The following is an 18,526-nucleotide window of genomic DNA, read 5'->3' on the forward strand; positions in this document are numbered from 1 at the left end:
GAAACGAATAAAGTCATTTCTGCAATTCTATTCTATAAAACATCTGCTTCAGAAACCAACAGATTTTTTTTAATACACTAAATAAAGAAACCAAGAGAATCATCTGCTGCAGCTCAGATATATCTATAAACTTTTAATAAAAAATCCTTTAGGGATTTGTGACTTTTTTTTTTAGAAATGTATGTTTGCAAAAAATGTTTTTTTTATTTTTATTTTTATTTTTTTTTTGGTTTAACCCTCAATGTTGCCCCAGTTACAATACTTTGAAAGCGTACATCAAGCTTGATGACTTTCTGAAACAGCAGATTTTCAGAAGGAAGGCAGCTCGTGTTCTGGGAGTCCTAAGTTAATCTGTTAATCAGACGGCTATAACTGTGCCCAGCTCTGAGGGAGTTTTCATGCAGAGATTCGTATGCCAAGCCTTTTCCAAGAGTTGTCTAACAATACCCATTCAGAAATTTGTCACAGAATCAACGTTGTGGACAAGGTGATGATTATTTTCCCACCCTCCTCGATGGCTGGTCAGAGTAACAAATATAAGACGTACCTGAAATATTTCTCTAAAATGATGTTATTATACCGGCTCCTCTAAGACGTCAGCTGTGTATTGGATATGTGTCAATGCAGAATCCCCCCCCCGCCCTCCCCAGTCCAGACTTTCCCCCCTGAGATGAAACCAACTGGTGGATGAAGTCTGTGCCAGAAACATAGAGCGTCTCAGAGACCCCTCTTTGCTTGTGGTCCAAGCCAAAAGGAAAGAGTTTGGCATGGTACACAAGAAAAGAAATAAACTACTTTCCTTGGCTGACTTAACTTGGAAGTTGGGCTTTCAGAGGAATTGTGCAAGGGGTAGGATAGAGTTTCAAAGTTTGCTTAAATGGTAGCCCCCTCTCAAACGCACGCTCCTGATGGGCCGTTGTGCAGGTTGAATAACATTCCAATGTCAGTTTGATACAGAAATGAAATGAGGGAAATGAAAAGAGAAAGGAAAGAAGGGTGGAAAATCCCCTTTCCTGCCGAGCTTTTGCCACCTCTCCGGAGGTGGCTGACAGCTCTCTCCCCCAGAAATGTAGTCAATATCGTTCTATTTTAAAGAGGTTTTGATCAAAGAGGATCATCGGCGGTGCAAAAAAGAGCCCGCTTTCATATTGGCGCAGGTGCCAAAATGATTTGGATGTGGTCGAACTGTTTTGACACTTACACGAGTTTAAAGGGACTGTGAAGGCAGAAGAGAATTCATGGCCTCAACTTTTTTGCATACGTCTTCAGAGCAAAATGCCCATTTTGTCCTTTTGGCTCAAACATCAATGGATCTCTTGACTCTCAGCTGACAGTCTACCATTAACCACAAGTAGGAAATAAGAGCGATGGCACATTTTGATAAGATAGTCTGTCTGATCTTCTGATTCCTGCCCTCTTCAAAGCAGGCATGGGCTGGTTTTCTTCAGCAGGACAGACCAGGCAGTAGCTCAGTGTAGCCCCTCCCCCACCTGTTGGTGTATTCTACCAGTCAGATGACTGAAAGAAAATTAATACTCATGCTGCTTTGTAGCGTTAAATAAATACACGTCTATGATCGAAACTGGGGTGCTTTCATTCAAACTGTTACAATCTCATACAAGTCCTTGTCAAGCTGATCTTAATTGACTCAAATTATATTTGGTTTCTAAAATAATCCAAGAAGTTAGAAAAATTTACATTGTAACAATCTTTCTGTGAATTACTCTTAAATAATAACACAATGTAAGAGGATCCGTATAGATTTGCTTGGATGGATCTATGAGGCCAGAAATGGATCATTGAGTCTTCAAATATTTTCTAAACAGAACTAAATGGGTAAGAAAAATCATCCCTTTAGCATGAATAATTCGGTATGATGTCTCTTATAGACCTTACGTCTACAAGATGTCTCTTGCAGACATTGCCTTTGGCTGCACCAGCCAAGGGCGATGTCTTAGGCTGAAGTAAATACAACTTGCTCCCAAAGACTGCATTGACACATTTAATATTGATCAGGCAAAAAGCCATGAACTGGGGAGTTGAACGTCAACAGAAGGAGCCTCATTAACAGAATTGAGCACAAAGCGGCTGTACAACGTCGCTGCATATCTGGTTGCTCAAACTCTAGAAAGTTCAAAAGTAATTACCGACTCCTTCGCTCTCGTCTTTTTCTGCGGGAAAAGGATTGAATCGCGTTTGGGGCCGTGGCATAAGTAGACGAAAAACATGACACCAGGGTGCAATTAAGGCTCGTAGCTGGATCACTAAGTCCAGATGGGCCTGTGCCACGTCACTTAAATCATGTTTTGCACAGACAAAGCGAGGAGGACACACACACTTTAAGGAACCACCTGTGTAAGTATTTGTTGAGAAATTAAACCGTGTATGTAAACACTCAGTATTGAAGTTCATGGATGCTGCCAACAGACACAAAATCTTTATTTTTATACATATACGAACGAGCTAGACCCTTACATATTTGTTCTCGTGTTTTCTCTCTATTCTTTTTAATGCAGGGCTGAATCTGAGATAATGCAAAGAGTAATTTTGCTGCTTTTGGGTGGAAATGTCTAATGTATATAGCGCACATACTGTATGTATGTGTGTATATATATATATATATATATATATATATATATATATAGGTTCCCCATGGTGAATAAGTTGGAGTATGATTTATGGAGTGAACAAGTGTCTTTTATACGGGTCACGGGTTTAAACAGGTGAAACTATTACTGGTAATTACTGGAAGAAAAGATTGAAAATGTTCTGCATTTTCAAGTCTTTGCCTATAGAACGTTCTTCATCAAGACCCTTCATTGGTACAGACGTATCTGTCCAGTTGACGTATTGTTATACACTTTTTTTTTGTTGAGTCGCACCATTCACAGCGTTTCAAGAGCCTTAGTTTACAATCTGTTCCTGGACTTTGACATTTGCAAATTACCCTCTAACCTTAATGTGGCTGCCTCACCCCAGGAGAACTCCACTTTTAGATTTCAAGAGGTCGCACGCTGAGTCCAGCCCAAACACATTGTAGCGTTCAGCCAAGAGGCACAGAGTAAGGTCACCCGTATGTGGGTTTCCATGTGTTCACGCGGTTACCCGAAAAGTGTTTTGAGAGCATATAAAACACAAAGACCTCGCTCAGGTCACCGAGTATCCTCTCCGCTCCGTGCGCCGGCTGCTCTCCTGAAATGACGGCTGAAGAATCCGACTACTTTACCTCCCCTCATCTTCACGCAGTGCACGGGTAGAGCAAACCGTCGATGGCATCAGAAGTGCAGATTTTGTTCTCCTCTCTTTGAGCTCCCAAATCACTTCATTGAATCCCTTGTGCTTGCAGATTTGTGCCTTCACACAAAGTCTTTTAATGGCTTAATTAGAATTAGTCAGCATCTAGTGAAATTAAACTGGTACGTCCTAAATGGGTTCTTTTGTAAGTTGTGCAGCGCCTGAGTTCATGCTGCTCACTCAATTACACAAGAACTCCATTAGTTTGAGTGAGAGTTTATGCAACGCCGAGGCACTTTTTTTTTTTTTTACCACAAGCAGAGTAATGTATAAAATATAGGAGGAAGTGAATGTAGAGTAGCTGGTGCGCACTGGGAGTTGGGTGGGGGGGGGAAGGCATCTGAAGAGGAGGTAGAAGAAGAAATACATTCTTTAAAATTCAGTCGACATTTAGATTGAAGTCGATGTAATCCAGGTGATGCCGCCGAGTTCCCCGAGAACAGCCGCGATGAGTTTGACATGAGAGCCGTTTGCTTGCGGCGAGAGAGGAGACTGTTGCTCCTTTTTGTCTGGAGACATACCTGGTGAGGATGTTTGCCCAGACCAATCAGGCTTTCATCAAACTCCATTCTCTGCTAGTCTGAGTCAGTCTTTCAATCCTCCACTCCCAGAGAGCAGCTCTCTACCCCCCCAGCTGTCCCCCTCCTACCAAGTGCCTTGCACTTTTTTTTTTTTTTATGTTCAGCTTGGGTAAGCAAAAAGCCTCCCAATTATAATAACGCATTATGTCTCAGCATATTGTGATAAGTTGAGCTGAGAGAGGTAGACCTCTATTTCTCTTCAAAGGATTTATTCTAGAAGAGTATGGAAATGTTTCCCGTCTGTCGGGGTTTCCTTTTTGCGGAGCTTTTTTTTTTAAAAAAAAGCCAGTTCTTGAAGGTACTATCAGCCATTTGCAAGTTTGTTCTTGCTGTCTAATCGATCACTCCAAAGCCAGGTCACTGGGGTCCTGACAAGAGGAGCTCTCTCGCATTTCAGGCAGCGCTTTCTGAAAGCTGCCAGAGGACACACAAAAAAACCCGAACCAACAAAGAAATTTGCCGTTATGACCGTTGACCTTTTGTGTCAGCGATGTTTGGATGTGTGTTTACCCTTAAACATCAGGTGAACAATAAAGTCTGGTTCAGCAGGGTAATTGTCCTATTGTTGGGCAAAATGAGACAAATATGGAGAGGCAGGGATGTTTGTTTTGGGTTTTCCTGCATTCCCTAAATGTTTCACTTTTGTCAACCTGCTTTTGAATTAGTGCTTTTAAAAAATACGTTTATAATGGCCTACAAATCCACACTTTCAAGAATAAATCCTGCAGACAATTCACTCATCAGCCACTTTACTAGGTATGTTTTGCTAGTATTTGTTTAGGCCCTCCTTTCCCTTCAAAACTGCCTTAGTTTAGAGATTAAACAAAAACACATTCTTTAAAGATTTCAGGTCCATGTAAAAGTCAGATTTATTAGCCGTGATAGGAACCTCTCGTTACATTTATTGAATTGAGATCTGGCGTAATGTGAACTCACTGTTATGTTCAAGAAGCCAATTTGAGGAAGTTGAAATAAATATTAATAATTGATGAATGAACAAGATTTGTGACAAGGTGCTTTAGTGGATAACAGAACATAAGTACTGCGTACTCATTAATAGTTGGACATGTATTCCCTTTAAACCAGAGAAATGTTGCACATATTAGGATTATAAGTTTCTGAAATACTCAAACCAGATAGTCTTGGACCAGCTTACTATCAAACTCGCTTCCTTTCTTATTTTGATGACATGTAAATCTGATTATGCCATCCTTAGTAATTAGTAGAAAAGCTCTTACTGACAACTCAATTTTTGCATAATTGCCAATCTGAGTCGGAACAACAAATCATTCGAAGAGAAAGTTTGTTAAAGATCACATCACAAAGTCACATAGTTTTTATATTCCAGGGTCAAGACAGTTTATTGCTGCATTGATTTCTACCTCACACTGTTGTATTGATATGTGCGCATAGAGGAAAGTCACTCACCTTCCACGTAATGAAAGGCAGAGCGAGTTTGCCAAAATTGTTTCTTTTTTGTTCTTTCTTTTCAGTAAAAGTTGCTTGGGTTTGCAATAAGTCTGGTAGACATATGACATAATCAATATGTACGTTTACAAATGATTTTTTAACATCATGAATCGAGCAGCCAACTCGTCATACTAAGGAGTCTTGCATCAACATTTGTTTTCGGTGTGCTCTGATTTGGTACCGTTTGTGGCTAATGTTAGTGTCATGATACAGTTTAAAGAGTGCATTCACTTTGGTTTAGTTCTCAAATGTTGCTTTTACAGCTGTTTCTCTGCCCATATAAACAAATTCTTTCCAGAAACTGACCTCTACGTATAACTTATAAATTCAGAGGCCACATATGTAGGCATGTATATAAACACACATGCCTTCTGTTTAAACCTTTTGGATTTCTCTGTTTCTGGACCCCCCCTTCCCCACCTTTCCTCCTTTCGTCCCCCCGCCCCCCCTTTTTTTTTTTCTTCTGCCCTCTGTCTAATTGAGTCGTGAGTGGATTCCAGGTGGAACCCATTTGAATTCCCTGTGGTCCTGACCACTGTGGTTGCCCGTGACACAGTCATGCCTCTCATTTCCAGACCATTTACATCATACTCTTGCCACTTATGTTACAATCATTACGCCACCTTGAAGCGCGCGTTGCAATTTCTGGTCAACAGCGCTAGCGCCGCCGACACGACAGGACGGGATGGATGGATGGATGGGGAAGCGGGATTAACATTGAAATCAAGTCTGCATTGAGTGCATGCAGCATGATACATAATTTAGTTGTCGAAAATGTGCATCGCATTTGCGGAGTCGGGAATGCTCTGCAAGTCATGTTTTAAGATTTCATTATATTCCGTGCACTCGGCTCAGCATCAGATAATGATATTGAAATGCATGCACCAGTGGGATCTGCGTTATTGACATTGGAATTTGCCGTACCCCCGATTCGGAGGGTGAGCTGAAATTGCTGTTGTCTCTGCGTGTCTGCGGATGTCTCTCTGTGTGTGTCGTGATTTTCGCCCCATTCTTAAATCTGGCGGGGAATGAAGTGTCTGTTGTGGAATTATGCAAATGGAGTTAGTTGAAACATGAAACGGGAGGAAATGGAGATCTGTAAAAAACCCAAATACAAAAAAAAAAAAATAATAATAATAATAAATGGAGGATTTTATGAACAGATGTTCACCAGATTAGAAAAATAGGTTGGTTTGGCTTCGTTTCCCACATTGAAATGTGTGAGTTTGTGATGTATCATTTATGTTGGCAGGATGGCTCTTAGTCAAAATGCTTTGGCTCGGCGTATTGTGAATTCAGAAGGCCTTATTGTGTTCCGAGTCTTTTTTTTTTTTTTGCAAGTTCTCATAGGTTTACAATGTGATTTTTCAGAAACTAGATTTTATAATCTAAAATGTTACATGACCAAATGTTGGTATTTGACATGAGTCAAATTTCCCATGCCAACAAAATTGCCTGAAAGAGAGAACAAAGCAGCCGCTCGGTGAGATTTTTCTTCCAGGAAGTGTCTCCTGATGAGGAAATCTTCATTTTGCTAACTAGTTATACAGGTAAATTGTTCATCTGTTTGTAGTAAAGAAGAGTAACTATGACCCGTGTGCTTTTGTAAACAGCATTCTCTATCTGGCTACAAATGTTGATTTACTCAATTGTTGCCACGGGTGAATTTGCCTATGCCCCAAATTATTTCAGTTTCATTTCTTTCTTTTTTTAAAAATGAGTTTTTTTTGGAATGACAGGAAAGCGGGTTGTGAGAGATGGGAAAGAGGTGTGGCAAAGCCCAACGGGCCGAGACTTGAACCCGTGACGTCCACGACGAGGTCAGCTTTACTCCTGCACCACCACCGCACCCTCAGTTTCTTTTTTTTTTTCTTTTTTTTAGAAACATTTAGATGCTGGGATTAAGTTTTTAGTACATTTATACATTTAAAATACATGCAAATTGAAAATGAATAAATACAGTTTTTGCTTTCTTTGACACTTCAAATATATATATATATATATATATATTTTTTTTTTTTTTTTTTTTTTCCAGCAATACAGTAATCCATAAACTAAACTAGTATAACACACTGCCTTTTAGCTGTCATTCAAGACCAATGCTGGAATTACTGTGATTTGCTGTTGCCAGGCCACTTGTCCTTGCTACATGAATGATGGCAAACAGGTAAGGTTGCCAAAGAAAGCACCTCACCTGAACTTCTACATCAGTGTCTGAACTGTACCTAATAAAGTAGCAATTAATGACCATAATCTTGTCTTGCTATACTTTACACCCTCATTTATGTCTTTTTTTATTTTTTTATTTTTTTGGCTGTTTTTTTAATTTTTTTTAATTTTTCCTTTTCTGCCTCTTGCCTCATTTCTCTTCTGCCCTGTTCATTTGTCTGAGATCCATTAGGGGAAGATATGTTGAGAGAGAAGGGCAGAAAGGATAGGAAGAAGGAAGATGTGGGGAAATGGATAATGGCTGAGCTTTGCATCACAATGGAGAACTATCTCAGGGCAGATTTGCTCTGCCTTAAAACGATGCATCCATCTGTATTCATTCACTCGCCCGTTTGTGTGCTCGGTCCTGTGTGCTTTAATCTGTCTCCCTTGTGGGGAATGCAACCCATCCCCATTGTGTGCATGTGCAATGTTAAATATTTGGGATGCTAATTTGCTTTATTTGCTTTGCATCTTGGTTTCTTATTGGGTGCGCAGAGTAATTCCCACTAATGAATTGTGCTTCCGTTGTCTAGAAGTTGGGGAAATGTGATTTGTGTGTGTCAGGAGGGGTACACACCGCCTTTGTGTGCATTGAGGGGAGCGTGTACGGCCCCATTATTTAACCCGAGCCATCAGTCACACTCAACAAGCCTATCATATTGGACCATTCAGAGACTGCGCAGGCAGAAGTTAGTGCTATTATCTGCCTGTCACCGGCTAGCTGTGTTGAGGTCCCTGGTGGAAAACCAATTGTATGAGTGAATGCCTTCCTGCTCTTGTTGTGAAGCTCCAGGGATGAGCATGGCGCGTTAGGAAAAAAAAAGCACTCTCCATCCACCTTTCGGCTCTCCACATATTTCCCTCTGAATTAGAAAGGGATGATTACGGAATTAAATGTTTAATATTATGTGATTGACCACTTAATCTTTAAATGATCAGCAAGCTTTGGGAGCTCAACGATCGAGAGAAAAGATGGCCCGGGTTATAATCGTCTTGGCTCATCTCCTAAGATTTCTGTGCTGGTGCTCATCAATCATCACGTATGCAGACTGTGTGCTCGGATTAATATTCATTTCATGAGAGACACTTCATTTGCATGAACACACTGTCTGCCTCATGAAAAATCGTCCAGCCCTTTCCTGCTGTTGTGATAAGCATCTGGACATAAACCAGCTGCATATCCGAGACGCAGCACTTAACCCGGCAACGCATCCCCTTTTCATTACACAGTGATACGTAGGAGGGCTTCAAGCAGGCGTAACGGCATACTTGCTGTGCTCCTAATCAGACAACACCGGAGATCAAGTTTTACTTTGTTGCAGGGGAGTCGTACAGGTTGCCTCTGCTTTCATGAAAATCCTCTTCAGGTCAGGAAGTAACAGATGGAGAAACGTCTGTGAGTGTTGATGTGAATGTGAAAGCAGACAGGGTGGATGTAAGGGACTTTATACATAACTTACAATTTATTTTAAATTGACAGGCACCTTTAGGATGTTTTTTATTTTTTATTTTTATAAATCATGCATTATATTACATTTTGGAAAAAGGTGCCCTTTTCTGTAAAATACCAGTCTGAGCAGAACGAGTAGACCAAACTGTTGAAAGTAGCAGCGATTTTCAAAACATTCAAGAAATACAAGTAAGGGATAGCGAAAGGCAGAATGAAAACTGGAGGAGAAATTTGCTGATGTGTAAAGTTTCATGTTGTAATGAAATCAGTTTAAAATGCCTCCTAATATTCGCTATTTTAGATGTCGTATTTGGTATGTAAAATTTATATTGTATGCAGTAGTGATGCCAGCATTATACAACTGAGGATTTGTCTAAACCCCAGTGCTGCATCCAGACAAAAAAGAGCTGAATTAATATTGTATAAATTGAAATGGCACAGAAATTGCAAGCTGGAGCCTAACAAAAGTTTGGAAAAATCTGAACAAATTCACACTATGAATATCTGCATAATTAATACATTGCGTTCAACAGTCGAAAGGAGGAACAGTGGCTCACATGTCAAACTGGTGGTTGTGTGTTCAAACATGTAAAACATGTAAAGAAAAGATGCAAAACTGGCACACTGAATTTGACTCATGACTGTCTGTCAAGTTACATAGATGTTTGAGAGGGAATCAAGTAGTGACGTAGGGTATTGTAGTGAAAAAGTAAAACGGGGCTGAAATTATACAAAATGACAAAAAGAGCCGTAGAAAGTCATGCAGGTTCAGAGGCATCACGTTTCCTGCGTTTGCTGGTGTTGATGTTCGTCTTCTCTCTTTGTGATATTTTACTTTTTTTTTATTTTTTTTATTCTGTTCAGGTGTTTTGTCATTGTCAGAGGAGTCACACAGCGGGTCTGATCACGAGATAACACATTTTAGTCTCACTCGGTTGGAACAGCGTGAGCTGACGTCGGGGCTGGTCGCGGTGTTCAGCCGCAAATCGGCAAATAAAAAGCGACTTTGCATGCTCACCACACCGGATTAACATCTATGTGTTAAATGCTCAAAGCTGATAACAATTTACATATATTTTTTATTTATTTATTTATTTATTTTTATTGCCATTTCTTTCTAATCGTTTATAAAACTGCTTCCTACCGCCTGACTGCTTATCTCTCAAACTCATAATTTCATTGAAACAACATATTACCCCCTCATCAACCGCTGCTCTCTCAGTGTCTATATCATCCAGCTCCTTTAGATAAAAAGTCACTTAATTAGAACCGTCATGTTTCATCTCGGCCCCTTTGGCACATTGGGAAAATAACACAAACAACACGGCTGATTAGGAAGAAGTTTCTCTTAAGGAACATCGAGGCAGTAACGAAGTCTCCTTGATGTGGCAGAGAACAGACGCTGCAGTTTGTCGCTAGGTCTGCTAAACGTTGGCCGGCTTATCTAAGGGAGTTATCCTAAATACCCTCTCAGAACGAGTACCCTTGAAACGTCAGCACCGTAATGTATCACAAGGCTCCTTCTGGAGTACAAGACAAGCTGGCAATACCAGACCACTGCTTTTTTTTCATCTTTTCCCCAGTTTCATTTATTTATTTTGTTAGGTTTTTTTTTTTTAAAGACTTTCCAAGCTTTTTTCCTAGACTTTATTATGCGATCTTTTGGTGCTTCATTGCCGTTTGTGGGGAAGAATCAGGGAGGGGTGGCTAATTAACTACTCTGATATAGCTTATTTATGAGATCATTTCTTGAGCAACACCTGGTCAGGTAGCTGCTGCCTGATCAGTTGTGCTTTGAGACAGACCACATAACATGTTTCCAAGCTTGATTCTGCCATGGAGAGACGGTTTTTTATCGCCCCTGTTCCACTAGAAATCATCATTAGTTAACCTGTTGATTTGGTCGTTAAAAAAAATGAGAAGGTCCTTGATTTTTGACAGTTTTTATTTAATGTGGAGAGTATTACCCCCCAAAATCCAGAATAAATACATAATATAAACGGAGGTGCTCTAGTAAAAGTAAACTATGAAGAGAAATGGTACAGAAGCCCATTGACTGGTGCCTATTAAAGTCTAGCTCTCTTTTTTTTTTTGAAGCCTGAACAAAAAAATAACAGAATTGTTCTGTAGATTTATTTTTTATTTTTAAATAACTTTTTTTTTTCTTTAACTTTTGACATCTCACTGAGACTAAGGAGTGTTTTTAGTGTAACCTAGCAGTGTTTGTGCCTGGATTGGGAAACTATTGGATCTTTCATTTTCACACCAACTGGCCATTGGCCAGGTCAAGATAAGATAAAAATCGTCCAATTCAATTTCAGTGTATCTCTTTCTACAAATTGGTTTGTCACCAAGTTGAACTTGACTTAGAACTTGGTGGAGAAATCTTTCTTTGCAAGGACAGTGGAACAGTGATGCATTCTGAGGTTTGTTACCCGGTTTACAGACGGCTCTAAGCACTGGTGACTCGAAGCTCCACCTACCTTGAGGGATATTTTTTTTAAAACCACAGCCTAAAGACTGGCTTGGCAACTCCAGGCCCTTCTGTGTTTTTTTTTTTTTTTTCTTCTTTAGAAACTCTGGTTGTCTTGAACAAAGTCATGTTGGAAGATCCACTTAAAACCCATCTCCAGTCTTCTTGCATAGGGAAAGAGGGTTACATTTAAGGTTTTATCCTACATGGCCCAATGCAGTAAAGGCATTCTGAACCCTTAGCAGAAAAACAGTTATAAAATATCATGGTCCAGTCTGTACTTGAAGACTGGAACATAATATTGCCATTATGTTAAGTTGTATCACCATATCCCTCCACGGTGATACAATAAACTTGTTACAAGTTATCACAACCAAATATTATGCAAAGATTATGCACTTGATGCCAAAGAGCTTCATTTTGGTCTCAGCTGACCACCGAAGTTTCTCCCAAACTTCTGAGTCATTTAAATGTTGCAAACTTAGGTATTAAATTGTGGCTTTTACTATCTTAAGCAGCTCTAAAAAAATGATTATTAGAAAAGCTGTGCCTTATGCATGGCTGAGGAAAGGAGAATCTGTAAATGATTGACTGGTCTGTATGCTATATGGACACATCGCTGTGTGGGAGCCAGAATTCAGACTGGGGTTATATACTTGTTCCCCTCAGTCATTCAAATCAATTTTTATTTTTATGTGAGGGATTGTGGTCGATATTTGGTTGTTCTGTCTCTACATATTGATAATATAGCACCATTAAAAATGAAAGACTTTTATGTTTTTACAAAAAAACAAACAGAAAAAAGATCAAGCTTATATCCCCTCGCTGTTGTAGTATCTGTAGTTTTGTAAATCATGATACCGTTGACATTGAATCTTCTTATTGGAATGTGTACTTTTATATAACGATTTCTGAAGGAAGTTTTTTTTTTTCCCTCTTTGTCAGGGGACTCACAAGATCTAATTTGCTGTCAAGTCTAATTTTGCTCTTGCGCAGCTGTCAAGAAATTGCTGCTTACTTGTAAGAAAATGGCTTTGATCAAAATTTCTCTTCCCCATTGCTGTTCTTAACACCGTGCATGTTAACTGTATATTAAATGCCGGCTTAGACCAGTAGTTGAAGGTCTAAGGCCTGTTTTTCACTCAAACATCTGTTAAGATCAAGTTGATTAATTACATCGGTTTCTAACCTCCTGATATTGTCCAAATGGTGACTTGACATAGCGAGTCCTGATTGGCTCTGCATCTGATTACTCTAATCTAGGATTGTTTTTGTTTTTTCTTCTTTTTTTTTTTTTTTTTGCAATGGGATTAAGAGATGGTGCGTGACACGGTGAACACGTCGGCTTGCCAGAAAGGAGGACTAAATTAAGATGGATTTGAAAGTCGGATAAAAAGCAATGCTCTTCCTTAACATATTTTGTTCACATAACTTAAAGTGTTTGGTCACCATTGATCCGTCCCAGTGCAATATCCCTTGACACACTTGTTAAGGTTTTTGGCCTTTTCGCTCGTTAAATGCAGAATGGGTTTCCTAATGTGCTGCAATAATGCTTTTGTTGGCCGGAATCATCTTGCTGAGATTACATGTATGCAGCAGATTATGGCTGATCGGGGATAATAGAAGAGTGTGGACGGTCTGATCATCAAGGCTGACTTAACCTTATTATAATGAAACGCATTTATGGAGAGTATCTCGACTCTAATCAGAATACAGGAAGCTCATCCACCTTTATACCATGTTTTTTTTTTTTTTTTCTAATTATATACATCCCTTTTTCCCTCTCAGCTGCAGTGTTGCACGCTTTCACGCGTCACTTTTTTTAAATTTTTTTAATATTAATACTTCTGAGGTGTTAATCTAACACGGTCACAAGTTAACACCATGCAAATTAGGTGCAATGTTTGCAGCTCATTTTAAGTTGAATAGCATTAGTGTATACTGGCTGTTTTATCCGGTATGAGGAGTTTATTGGCGGAGCCGCCAGTTGAGTGTAAAACGGAGCAATCACCGGTGTGAATCACAGGGTTGGGAAGATGAGTTTTTTTACTTTGTCACGAGAAGGCTGTGGCCTCCTAACCAAAGGTAAAATAACAGTTGGTGGTTAAACTGTGACATTGAGACAAATAAATGTCTTGTTCTTTGCCCTCAAGCAAATTTTAATGTCAAAGATGCCCTTAATAAATGCATAAAGCAATTTCATATAATTATCTTTGAGAAAACGCTATCCAAATCAACTTTTTTCCATGAGGAAAACCAACAGATCCTTTTGTCGAATCTTGAAATAAGTGCTTAAAAATGATCCATCATTCCATTATTTGAGTGGGTGTTAGCTTTTGAATGGTTTTGTGTCATTTTTACATCAGACATAAAACTAACAACATTTTGGAGAAAAAAAAAAACATACATTATGTTGACAGTCAGACACAGCACTGGTAGTGTGATGGTTTGAGGCTCCTAACTTCCTCAGGACTTTGTCATTCAGTTTAAAAACATTTGAGTCGCGCAGCAGAACAATAACCCAAAGAGCACGAGCAACTTCACCTCTTTATGCCTCAAAACATAGACACTAAAGGTTTAAGAGTGACCTAATCAAAGTAATAGCTTAATCTGGAGTTAAATCCATTTGAGATGCTGAGGTATTACTTAAAAACAAAAGAAAACAACTGCTCTGTGTACTTATGAAAACAATTTTCAAAGAAAAGTAAACCAAAATATCCCTCCACTGTGTTACAAAAGACTTTACAAGTTATGACAACCAAAGGTTGCATAACCAGTTATTAGGATTATAGAGCTTTTTTTTGTTTTGTTTGTTTGAACAATTTTATTTTTTTTGTCATGTAAAATAAAATTATCCTTTGGAAATTGCATTTTGTTGAATTTCCTCAGATTATCTTTGTCTGACATTCAATTTTGTTTTGTGTTCTGAAACATTGCAGTGTGACAAAAAAATGATTGAAAAAAAAAAAACCTTTTGCATGGAACGGTATGTTTAAAACAGGAGAAAAAGAAGATTATCCTTTCACTATAGTGCATGTCTGCATGATGCAGATCTATTTGCTGGAGAAAAAAAAAAAAAAAAGCACAAACACGCTCCGCCCACCCCTCTTCAATTGTGCTGGTGTAATTTGCACTGTGGATAAATTAGCTGCTCAGAGTAAATCTGGTCAGCTGTTGTGTTTGTTGGAATGTAAAAGCGAAGCCCCGAGAGCACAGTAGTTTTGCAAAGAAAAAGAGAAAAAAAAAAAAAAAGAAAAAAAAAAAATTCACAGGGGCAAACACCCAGCCTGTGCAGTTATGGGCTAATGCCCACAGGAAAGCGAAAACATCTCTGCATCTCTTATGTCAATTACCATCAAGCCCCTGCAAGAACACACACACCGGGGCCTGCGCGCGCATAGACACGCGCGATATGCAGACCGTCCTGGTTGTCCTTTTCTTCCCGTCTTTGTTTCTCTGTGGGAGTGATTTGTCGGTAAGGTGGGGGAGTTAACACTCTGATGAGCAAACAACAACAGACTACCCAAAAATACATCTCGCGGTTCACACCGTCTCAGCCTTTGGTTGATCACACCCGGCGTGAGCTCGGCTGACTGGAGATTGAGCAACTTGCGCTGTGCCTCTTGATGACAACTTGAAACCCACAGTGACATAAGGACTGGATGATAAAAAGCCACGGTGCATCCATCTGCTGTTATTTTTTTTCTTTCTTTCTTCTTACTGAAAAAAGACAACACGCCCATTGTTCCTATGAAACGAGGCTTGCAGAAAGTGTGCCCTGAATAACTTTTTGTTTGTTTTCTTATCTTTGACAGATTTTTTGGGGGGGTGGGAAAAAAACATCTGGGACCAGATAAAGAAGATATTTTGGCCTTGTGGGAGGAGTGGCGCAGTGGAGGGAGCCGTGCCATAGAGGAAGCAACCAATTGAGGCACTTGCCAGGGAAAGACTTAGCACTGAGCTCATCTGGGACTCTGAGCAGCGGGCGGTGAGAGAAGGAGGCCATGTGGACCGCACGCCTGCTAGTCCTCGCCAGCCTCTTCGCACCAGCCGCACTGGGTGAGTCTGTCTGCTTTAATCCAGCATTTGTCTTTGTGAGTGCATGTGGGCATAAAACATAGCCTTGCTTTGTGTCTGATTGGCCACGGTTTGAAGCCGTATCAGAATAATCTTTTCACTATGCAAGTGCCAAATTCTACAGCGTCTACAAAAAAAAAAAAAAAAAAAAAATTCTCTGCTTTTGTCTGTCTTGTTTTCACTTCTACCTCTGACTAATTAGCAGTTTTTTTTCCCTCATTTTTCTCCCCTCTCTTAACTTTCTGGTGTTTTTACATATCACTCTCATTTTCTTTCCAATTCTCTTACTTTCTTGGTGTATTATTAAATATAGAGATGCCTCCTACATTCGTAAAAATAGCATTACTGCTCTAACATTATAGTGTAGCGGTTTAAAAGAAAATTAAACTTTACAGAAAGAGACAAAACTCCTTGACGCTTCTTTTCATGCATTAAAACCTGACTTATTTTAAAGGGGCATACATGCAGTGGCATGCTAAATGTAACTGTAATGTGGTTTGTTGTTAGTTTATGTCGGAGGTTGACAACAAAGCAAGTGGGTTTTTTTTTTTCAATTTGTCCCTTTTACTTTGTTGCACCTAAAAAAAATAAAAAAAATGCACCGAAATTCTATTAGTCGTCACCTCATTAATAAATGCATAGATGTAATCACAGTCATGCAACGATGAAGTGGTACAGAAGCATAAGACAAGGTTAGGTTATTAAACAATAGCTCACTATTTAATCCATTATCTGACAAACACCAGTAGTGCGACACAACTGCATACCGTTGGCCGACACAACATGGCCGTCCACCTAACCTTGCAGATCAGACGAGGAGAGCATCAATTATGGAAGCAGTCAAGAGGTTCATGGTGAAGCAGGAGAGCTAAAGAGATTCATAGCTGACGTCAGAGACTGCAAAAAAAAAAAAAAAAGTGAGGTGGCGGTTCCGTTTCCAACGAGACAACTTTAAAAATGCAAACAGAGCTACAATAGAATGGCTTGGATTAAAGTAAATTCATATGGTCAAATGACACGGACATAAATCTAACTTAGAGAGTTATGGTAGTATTTAAAAAACAGATGTTTAAAGATTCCCTCTATCCTATCTATCTGGGCTGGAGTTTTTTTTTTTTTTTTTTACAGAAAAGGAGAGGCAAATATTTTAGTCCCTAAATGTGCACAACTTGAAGTCTAAATGCGATTTTTGTTTAGCAGTGTTGATTATAAATGTGTGCCACACTTTTCAGATTTTTGTTTGTAATTATTTTCCTTCCACTTGGCAACCACTCATGACTTTGTGTTTGGTCTCTAACATAAACTCCTAATAAATTACACTGACGCTTGTTGTTTCAATGTGACAAAAAGTGCGCGCGCGGCACTTTGTATGTTTAGAAAGATTCCACATAAGAGAAGAAAAACAAATCATTGTCTCTCCTTTCAAGCATAAAAATGCGAGGATTACTTTGAAAACACTCACTTATATCGCAGCTCTATAAACGGAGAGCACCGTAGCTGTTACCCCTTTGTTTTTTTTAGCTTTTTTTTGCAGATTAATTGAATTCATTCAATTGATCTTGACTTTTAAGAAGTCGATGGTGGTGTTGTAAGGGTTTTGGGATGTTTATGTGGCTGCAGTTTAGCTGTAGGGACTTCCCTGGGGGGGCAACAGCCTGTAGAAATTGCAATTTGCACTGTCTAAAACCATTAACGGGAAATATCAAGCTAATTGAATTGTTATTTTACCACTTAAGGACGGTGGCAACTGGGGTCACTCTCCATTGGTAATGATAGTAAAGGGTCTTTGGCATCACTAGTTTTTCTTTAATGCCTAATTAAAAAGAAGAAAAAAGGTCAAGTCAGCACTTTGCCACGCGTCTCTTTAGCGACTCCTGTCGAGTAAAAATCGTCAGATTTTAATATCAGTAGGGGAGATGATGCACTGAGGCGCTTCAGAATTCATTTGTGATAAGAAATTGCTGTTCGTAATGCTGACTTGAACTCCCTGTTCTGAATAAAGTGGGTTGAACACAGAGCTGTAATCAAGCGGGAGCTCTTGATGACGTTAGCTGTTGAGAAACATTGGTGATGTGGTTTAAAAAAAAAAAAAAAAGTCAAGGCTAACCAACTTCCTCATATAATCCCGACTCCCAGTACTCTGAGTCATTCTTTGTGCAGATTAGCAACTGATTAACAGCTCCATACTCCTTCTGTCAGAGTGGTAATATCTGTAAAATCCCCATAGCTATTGGAAACAGGAACTCTGACAAGCCATGAATGAGACATTAGACCATGTTAATGTTTGTTGAAAACCTTTTTTTTTTTTTTTTTTGTCGCTTTAAGTGAACAAACCAGGATTAACACATTTAGACCAAAAGCTGTAGCATAATCTCCTTATGTTCAAAACAAAAGGGCACCAATTATTCATATTTTGTTTTCCATACACAGACTTAAACACAGTATAAAATATATTGAGCATAATATTAAAACTTTTTTTTTTTTGGTCCTTCTGGTACTCAAAATTAGTCAAGCTATCAGCTCAGGGAGCCCCAATCTACTGCTCAACAGGCATGACAAAACTGTGGTCTTCATTTGTCTCTCTAGGAAGTCAGGGGATAAATGTAGTAGTCTCCACCCAGCAAACTGGCTGGCAGTGCACAGCAACAAGGGCAGGGAGAGCTCTGCGTTACTCTGTGCTTCAGAAAACATGTCCTGCACTTTTTCCAACATCTTAGTAGGAAGGAATGTAAACTGTTTGAACGGTATGCAAGAACATTTTAACAGTTTTGAAATCTTAACTTCCCCACCACCCTCCTAAAAAAAAAAACAAAAAAAACCCAAACACATAAACTTTATACTTTGATACCAGTAGCAGGCTAGTTCTAATACAAGAAATAAATATAAGAGATTGTTCTGTTTCTACTTCTGAATTCTGCAGTGAACTGGCCTAAGCAATAATAATAGTTCAGTTCAACAATTCAAAGCAGT

General features: G+C 39.2%; 1 protein-coding gene across 13 annotated transcripts in view; it reads left to right on the forward strand.

Moving 5' to 3' along the window:
- LOC106953822 (latrophilin-3-like) overlaps positions 1-18,526 on the forward strand; it is a 258,933-nt gene that overhangs the window by 22,208 nt on the left and 218,199 nt on the right. For all 13 annotated transcript variants that reach the window (XM_015042862.1, XM_015042865.1, XM_015042866.1 and 10 more), the window contains one exon: positions 15,295-15,538. In XM_015042862.1, coding sequence (XP_014898348.1) covers positions 15,484-15,538 — 55 coding nt within the window. In that variant the 5' untranslated portion in view covers positions 15,295-15,483. The remainder of the gene's footprint in view (positions 1-15,294; positions 15,539-18,526) is intronic.

Source organism: Poecilia latipinna, unplaced genomic scaffold, assembly GCF_001443285.1.
Source record: "Poecilia latipinna isolate Pla-1442-1.1 unplaced genomic scaffold, P_latipinna-1.0 Scaffold605, whole genome shotgun sequence".
In the NCBI taxonomy this organism is placed as follows: Eukaryota; Metazoa; Chordata; class Actinopteri; order Cyprinodontiformes; family Poeciliidae; genus Poecilia; species Poecilia latipinna.